At 38.6% G+C, this 8,472-nt stretch overlaps 1 protein-coding gene across 1 annotated transcript in view; it reads left to right on the top strand.

The window, feature by feature from the left end:
* The first annotated feature begins 3,605 nt into the window (after positions 1 to 3,605).
* WDR36 (WD repeat domain 36) overlaps positions 3,606 to 8,472 on the top strand; it is a 37,801-nt gene continuing 32,934 nt past the window's right edge. The window contains exons 1-4 of the mRNA XM_024743325.1: positions 3,606 to 3,849; positions 5,104 to 5,131; positions 6,788 to 6,888; positions 8,321 to 8,438. Of these exons, the coding sequence (XP_024599093.1) occupies positions 3,688 to 3,849; positions 5,104 to 5,131; positions 6,788 to 6,888; positions 8,321 to 8,438 (409 nt within the window). The 5' untranslated portion in view covers positions 3,606 to 3,687. The remainder of the gene's footprint in view (positions 3,850 to 5,103; positions 5,132 to 6,787; positions 6,889 to 8,320; positions 8,439 to 8,472) is intronic.

The following is an 8,472-nucleotide window of genomic DNA, read 5'->3' as shown; positions in this document are numbered from 1 at the left end:
TACCAGATATTCTATTCAGGGAAAAGACTTCATGGAATATTTAGGAAAAGCTGTTACATGAAAGGCAATGTCATTTGGGAAGGTGACATTTTACAAATCATTGTGGGGCCAGGATTTCTGGCACTTGGGTCAGAAAAGTCCTCAAGAGAACAGCAGAACATTGAAGGTTATTTCTACAATATTGTCATCTGATGCTGATAGCCCATGTGTCCTCTAATCCTAGCTCATGGCTATAGAGAACTTCAGCTTTGAGTTTCCACTATGACTGAAAAAAGAAGTAAAAGGATATTTAAAATAAAGAGAACTGCTCCAGCCTGACTATGGAAGAGGATAATGTTATGTGGATGCTTATACTGATGGCAAATCCTAAGCATACTCTTTCCAGAGAATTGACTCTTCTTTCAGGCTAAGTGTTACCATAGGCACTATCAAAGAACTGATTCAGGGCTTCCCTGGTGGCGCAGTGGTTGAGAGTCCGCCTGCCGATGCAGGGGACATGGGTTCTTCCCGGTCCGGGAAGATCCCACATGCCACGGAGTGGCTGGGCCTGTGAGCCATGGCTGCTGAGCCTGCGCGTCGGAGCCTGTGCTCCGCAGCGGGAGAGGCCACAACAGTGAGAGGCCCGCGTACCGCAAAAAAAAAAAAAAAAAAAAAAAAAAAAAAAGGATTTACACGTTGAAAAGAAACGGTTTGTTGCTAAAGAGGTTTCTCTATGCTGCCACATGTAAGTGACATTTCTCAAGGAAGCTGACTAAAACAAACATTTCCTATAGTCTCCAAACTCTAGATCAGAATTGCCATTACAAGATTTTAGTGAATTGTACATGCTTACCTGTAGAACAAATAGATCTGACATATTCAGCAAATCTCTTATTTCTACCCTGGTTAGCAATATCTCAGAGCAACGTGTATTTTAGTCGTTCTGCTCAACCAGCAACAGACATGTTTGTGTACATTTTCCACCAGCAGAGGAAAAATTGGGGCAGCCAGAATGAACAACTCCCCAAGGTAGAAAGTCTTAGATTGAGAATAAGGAGTACTGATATATGGTGCCTGCTCTTTTATCACCTAACTTCACAGTTGTAGTCCTTAGTAGTTCACTCATCTGTGAAATAAGGGGGTGGACAAGCAATATCTTGAAACCTCCTTGGGTTTCTGACATGATTCTGCCAATACGATGAAATGAACTATATGCATTTCTAAATTTGATTAGCAAGGTAAGTATAAATATACTGGTTATATATTAATGTGTAACAAATTACCCCCAAATTTAGTGGCCTAAAACAGCAATTAACATTTATTATGTTAAACAGTTGAGACTCAGGAATTCAGGAGTGGCTTAAGAGAGTGATTCTGGCTTAGAGTCTTTCATCAAGTTGTAGTCAAGATGTCTGCATGGCTGCAGTCATCTGAAGGCTTTCCTGGGGCTGGAGAAGATGCTTTACTCACATGTCTAGCAAGGTAGTGCTGGTGGCTGGCAGGAGGCCCTCAGTTCCTTGTCATGTGAAACACTCCATAGGGACTGCTTGAGTATCTTCCCAATATGGCTGTTGAGTTTCTGCAGAGCAAATGACCCAAGAAGGAGCAAGTCAAAAGCTTCAATGTTTTTTATGACCTAGCCCTGTTACAGGTCAACCCTATTCAGTGTGAGAGGGGACTACACAAGGGCGTGAATACCAGGAGGTAAGAGTCATTGAGGGCATCTTGGAGGCTGGTAATCACAATACCAGTAAGAAAAAAGAAATGGTCTTTATTATATAAACTAATCAGAAAAGTCATATTTAACCCTTTTTTAAAAGTTAGATATGACAACACAACATAGCTATACTTTTAATTTACCTGAATATTCTGAAGTCCCAATGCATTGAATCAAATTGAAAATGATCATTTGTCAATGATCGACTACATCCACCACGTGGCTTGCAGGATCTTAGTTCCCCTACCAGGTATCAAACTCGGGCCCCCTGCAGTGGAAGCCTGGAGTCCTAACCACTGGACTGCCAGGGAATTCCCTACCTTTTCTTTTATTCTAACTTGGGACTACCATCCTTAGGGGCATCTCTAAGTAAAAAGAGCAGTAGCTAGGTCCTTCTCTCCCACTACACATTCAAACACTTTGCTGGCAGCTAAATAGCAAGAAACTCAGGGAGGCAACTGATGGGGAGAAATGTACTCTGACCAACTGCTAAAACTGGAAAACTCACAATCAGCCCGTAACATGGTCCCTTTAAAAGATCACAGCAAAATAGCTAACATGCACGTCTACTGCTACCATATGACTAGATTTTCCATGACAGTTCTAATTTTTAAACTTTTGTCTTATTGTCCAGATGTAGGTCAAAGAACATAAATCTAATTGTCAGATTGGCCTACATTCAAATTGCTACACTACCATTAAGTGACCCTGGACAAGTCAGGTAATCTCTGGGAACCTCAGGTTTCTTATCTAATGCGAACACACACCCATCATGTGGCCCATGATGTGATCTTGAAAATCAGATTGCTGAATGATTTCTCCCACCCTCCAGCTGCCCCTCAGTGATCTCTACTTATCCTTTTCTAAACCGTGTGCTACTCTGGATTTTGGCACTAAATAATCTTAGAACTGAACAAATCATTTAATCCCAATGAATCAATTTCCTCATTTGTAAAACAACAATATAATTTTTGCCCTAAACACCTCACAGTCTTAATTTGAGGATTATATTAAGATAATGGGTGTCATCAAAGGCTTTGTGAACTGTAAAGTCCTGAACAGCAAACATTTTCAATTTTCTCCCCAAACTGTCAATATAGACAGAAGTCTTTGTGATTATAAAAATAATATGTGCATTATACAAAATTTAGAGAACTCTTAATGTTTATCTAGTAATTAAAAACATTTGTACATATTTCCATGACTCACAGGTAAAAATTAATAATCCATTAATATTCCAATTTATATTTTACTTTAAACAAACTCAGTAAAAAGCAAACAAAAACATTTTTATTATGGGAAATTTTGATTTTAAAAGGAAGCAGAAGGACAGTATTATGAACTCTCACATACTCATTCCCAAGATTAAATAATTACCAATCTTATGTCATCTAAACCATACACCTCATTCCCAATTATTTTGAAAACAAATCTCCAGATACATAATTTCATCCATAAATACATATCTCCAAAAGATAAGGACCTTTAAAAACATAATTATAATACTACTATCACATATTTAAACAATAATGTCTTAATATCATCAAATATCCACTCAGTGTTCAAATTTTCTTGGCAGTCTCATCGTTTCACACGTTTTCAAAATCACACGTTTAACCTGACTCCCTCTGAGTTAAGACTTCGGTTTCCCATTCACCCTCCTGGCCCTTGTGCTTGCTTCCCCAGTCTTTCCCCTCCCCTAAGGTCCCGCTGAAAAGTGACTCGAGTGTCTTCCGGGTCCGGGAGAGCTGGGAGCACCGTTAAACTGCTGAAGACTGTGGACGGCGGAACTGAAGTCGCGCCTCCCCTTCGAGCTCCGCAGGGAGCTCTTTTTCAAATGCACTGAGGACAGTCTCCGCTCACGCGATTGGCAGCGGGGACCGGAAGCGCTTGGGAACCCGGCAAAGGATTGTGCCACGAGACGTGCAGAGAACCTGGGTGCGCGGTTTCCACCGGGACTGGAGCCCAGAGGGAACCCCACCGCGGCAGCAATGGAGCGAAGCGCAGGAGACCGCACTGCCAGCGCCCTTTTCGCGGGGTTCCGGGCTTTGGGGCTTTTCAGCAACGACATTCCACACGTGGTGCGGTTCAGTGCGCTGAAGCGCCGATTCTATGTGACGACGTGCGTGGGCAAAAGCTTCCACACCTATGACGTGAGTGACTTCTTTCGCCCGCTTCCCGGGAATCACCCTCCCCGGCCCCCAACTCTGTGGCAATCCCGCTCTCCTCCGTCACCTACCAAGGGCTTTCGCCACCGCATTACATCCACGTGTTGATTTAGCGTTTGAAGTCTGCTTGGGAAGAGTTTCGGAGGCAGTCTGTCTAGGGGGTGGTACTAGAGAACATTTCAGTTCAATAGCAATGTATTTGCTCTGTAAATATTTGTTGTTCTCTTGAAGATGTAAATGTGATTTTAAAAACTCTCTGGCGCCACCACCTTCTTCATTAGAAAGACTTGCAAGCAATTTTGTGCAATTCGCGACAAGAGCTGGGTTAGAAATACAGGCTAAAAAACATTGGGATAACTGGAGGGGGTGCGATTAATTATGTTGTAGGGGACAGTCCACATTTGATAGAAAGCTAATTTCCCTAAACTTCCCCTGAGTAACTTTCTCAAAGTCACATAGCTGGATCAGTAACCATAAATTGGGGTTCACAAACTGCAGCCTGCAAGCCAGTTCTGCCAACAGTTTTTGTATGACCCATGACGTTTTTATTTATTTATTTATCTGTGTATGTTTGTGTTTATTCTAATATAGCATAATCTCCAAGTAAAATTTGCATAGTAGTAGGATGCAGTATAATCAAATTTTGACGTGGGATGGAGACATCCATCTACTCTTGATTAAGAAACAGATTATTTAATTCATCTTCAAGGGCTCTTTCAGTCTTACACATCTCTAGGGTATGAATTTCTCCTTATACCCCTCTGAGCTCTGTGCTGCTGAGATGAATGGTTTTGACGTTTTTAAATGATTGGGAAATAATCCAAAGAAGAATGATATTTCATGGCATATGAAAATTTTGAAAATTACAGTCTATATCCATAAGTCAAATGTATTGGAATACAGCCATGCACGTTTGTTTTTGTGTCATATATGGCTGCTTTCGTGGTACATTATCAGTTGAGTAATTGCAACAAAAACCACACAGCATGCAAAGCATTAAAATATTTACTACATGACCCATATAGAAAACTATGTGTGACACCTACCCTTCCATCTGATGAAATAGTAGAAAATATAAGCTTTCCTAATAATGAAAATTAGGGTCAGTTAAGTGTCTCTTTAAGGAAGGACAGAATAGCAAATTTATGTATGAAGTTAGATCTTAATCTTCAAATGTTAGATTATTATAGTTGTTTTTGTTAGTAAAAATTTAATCATTTCTTTTTTTTTTTAAGACAGGTTCAGAAACTTAGTCTGGTTGCAGTAAGTAAGTATAGACTTTATCCTGAATTTGTGCATGTTTAGTATCTTAAAATTTTTTATAATTTTGACATAATTTAAGACTTGCAGAACAAGGACTCCAGCGTGTATTTATAGTAAACTTACATAGCAACAACAACAAAAAGTCCAAGACAGGATCGTGTGTTGCCTTCAGTTGTCATGTCTCTTTGGTCTTCTTTAATCTAGACTAATTCATCAGACTTTCTTTGTGTTTTACAACATTTATTTTTTGAAGAGTATAGGCTAGTTCTTTTTTGTTTTTTTCTTTTTTAGGCTAGTTCTTTTTTAGAATATTCTTCAATTTGACTTTTTCTAATGCTTCCTGATGATTAGATTCAGGTTATGCAGTATGGCAATAATAACAGAAATGATGCTGAATTCTCAATGAACCATATCAGGAGGCACATGCTATTGGTTAGTCTTATTCCTGGCAGTGAAAACTTTGATCATTTGGTTAAGGTGACATTTATCAGGCGGCTCCATTTTAAAGTTTTACCCTTTGTTAACTAATAAATGTAATAAGTGGTAAGATACATTGAGACCATGTAAGTGTCCTCTTACTCTACAAAGTTTCAACTACTGCTAGGTTTATCATTTAGTGATGATTCTTGCCTGAATCAGTTATTAGTAGGATGATTATCAGTGATTTTCTGATTCTATCATTCTATTGTAAGAAAGAGTTTTTCCGCATTTTGATTTTTTTTTTTCCAATGGAAGGAATTTTTTTTTTTTTGAAAACTCTTTAATAGAATAAAGAGCTTGCCAGGGCTGAGAGATTCTAGTTTCACCATCAAATATGATCTTTGTAAGAGAAACAGAGCTATAAAGAATCCAGTGTACATGTCTGATAAACTTACATTTTTAAAATTATAGAAGGCAGTAGAAGGGCACTAAAACCTAAGTCAAATACTAAAGTGAATGGTAAACCAATAAAAATAGTATTTTGGAAATGAAATCCCAAAGCAGAATACCAGCATGAAAGATACTTAAAGCGATTCTCTATATTTTAAGCCTCCCGCCCCCAAAATAGGAAATAAAAAGAAAAAGCCAGTGTGACCATGGTAGTGAGAGAGGAATCAAGAAATCCTATCATAAGAAATGGCTAGAGGTGATAGGCATATTTATCTTGGAGAAGACTGAGTGGAAACCGTATTATTCACTTGAAAGGTCAGCATGTAGAATATCATATGGAGGTTTTTTTAGGTTACTCTAAAGGGTAGAGTTAGAGTTCTAGGTTTTGATTTACTTTTAAAATTTTCCTGCAGTTATTAGGAACTTGATGTTCCTGAAGGCATTCACATGAAGGCTAGGTGACCATCTGCCAGAGTTTTGTGTATTTAGTGAGGATTTTTTTTTTTCCAAATAACCTCAAAAGCTTCTTCTCATTTCTTTAGGATTACATTTTTATGTCTGCAAATACCAGACATTAATTCTCTAGGGAAGGTCAAGGTGATGTCATATTTTTAGTGTGATAGTTACTATTAGATGTTTAAAATAACATTGAAGTCTAAATTTTATACTCTGATTCTCATACATACATATTTTAAAATTATAGTCAGGAAAAATGTTATACATATACTTGAGGTTTCTATTTGTTCCAAGATCTTAAAAATCCTTACTTCTTATATTTCCTTTTTCCTAGGTAACTCCCTTCCACAGGATATCTGTTGTATGGCAGCTGATGGGAGGCTAGTCTTTGCTGCTTATGGGAATGTTTTCTCTGCCTTTGCCCGTAATAAAGAGGTTTGTATCACTGAACTATTTTAATTTGTTTGTCTTTTGCAGTCAGTAGTTGATTGTCATGGTAGTTGAGGGAACTTTAATGTTGTTATTCTTCATCTGGGACACTCTGGACATTTTTTTTTTTTAATGTATATTCACTTTTCTGGAGGAAGAGAAAGTTGATTTCATCAAATTCTCAAAATTAGTTAAAACTGGTGCTTTAGTTCAGTTTTCTTTGCCAAGGATCAATGTTAGAATTATTTGCATAGCTCGTAAAACATTTTTGTGACCAGCCACATCCTGTCTCTGGAGTTTTCTACTTTGTTTATTTGGTTGGGGTAGGATTTAGTTAAGAGTAGTTTGAAAATGTTTTCCTAAGAGATTCCTATTTGCACTACTGCTTTATGTGGATTGACTTTTTCATTATGAACAACACAGCCCATGACTGATTTTCTAAGAACCAAGTGCTTGTTTCCTATATAGAGAAAGCTAGATTCTCTGTTTTCTCTACTAAGGAAGGATCTTTTCTTGTTAATTTACTCATTCATTTCTAAGTTTGTCCTGGAACAACTGACTTGAGAGGCAACCTGGCTCTAGTGGTCCAGAATGAAAAGGGAAAGTGGCCATGGGGATGCCTAGATAGCCAAGTGATAGAATCACTATGCTTTTCAAAGTTTAACTTGGACTGATGATGTTTGTTCCCAACATTTTCCATCATCACGGCAGAGGAAGGCAACTTACCTGTACAGTTCTTTAATGGGAGTTGTTTTGACTTTTAGAGAGTCAGGAAAAGTGTCTTTTTTTTTGCAAAATATTGCAATTTGTAGTTTTCCCTGGGAGATAAACATAGAAAGTAGGGGTAGAAAGGTATCAGAGACTATCAACTGTAGGAAGCGGTTACCATCCCTAGGGCCAAAGGGACAAGGAGAAGAAATAGTGTTTCTGGAGCCTGGTGGGAACTGAAACCATGGGGGAGGGGACTGTAGTTATTGAGGATGCAGCTGCTGCTGTAAGGGTAAGGGTGTCTGTGTCAAGACAGAAAGCTATATGGAAGGAGTATCCTATATCTCTCTCCCTTGTCTCATGTGGAAGCCAGCTGGTGATGGCTGTAGAGGTCAGCCTTCTAGAACATACCATCAACATGGAATTGCGCTGATTGGATGGGGTGAGGGACCCAGCTGTGTGCATGCTTCCTAAGCTCGGTTGAGAAGCTGAGCCTCAGAGATCTCATTTCTGTGTTCCTAGTTCATGTTTCCTTATTGGACTGGCTGGGGGAGCAGGTAAAAATGCCTGATTCCTTGCTATTTGTTAATCTAACCTTGGGTAATCAAAAGTTGGACCACATTTCTTAACATGAGCATCTTCAGGATTAGCCTGTTTTTTGGATAATATGAATAATAATACATGATGAATGAATAATAATATGAAATTCCTTTGAACTTTGACATTGTAGGTAGTACATACCTTTAAGGGTCATAAGGCAGAAATCCATCTTTTGCAACCCTTTGGGGATCACGTTATTTCTGTTGATACTGATGGTATTCTTATTATTTGGCACATATATTCAGAAGGTAAGAACCAATTTATTGCTTTATCTTGGGGTAG

The sequence above is a fragment of the Neophocaena asiaeorientalis genome, unplaced genomic scaffold (genome assembly GCF_003031525.2).
Source record: "Neophocaena asiaeorientalis asiaeorientalis breed wild unplaced genomic scaffold, Neophocaena_asiaeorientalis_V1.1 scaffold26, whole genome shotgun sequence".
Classification (NCBI taxonomy): Eukaryota; Metazoa; Chordata; class Mammalia; order Artiodactyla; family Phocoenidae; genus Neophocaena; species Neophocaena asiaeorientalis.
Note: the sequence above shows the minus strand (reverse complement) of the source record. Positions and strands in the feature narration are given on the sequence as shown.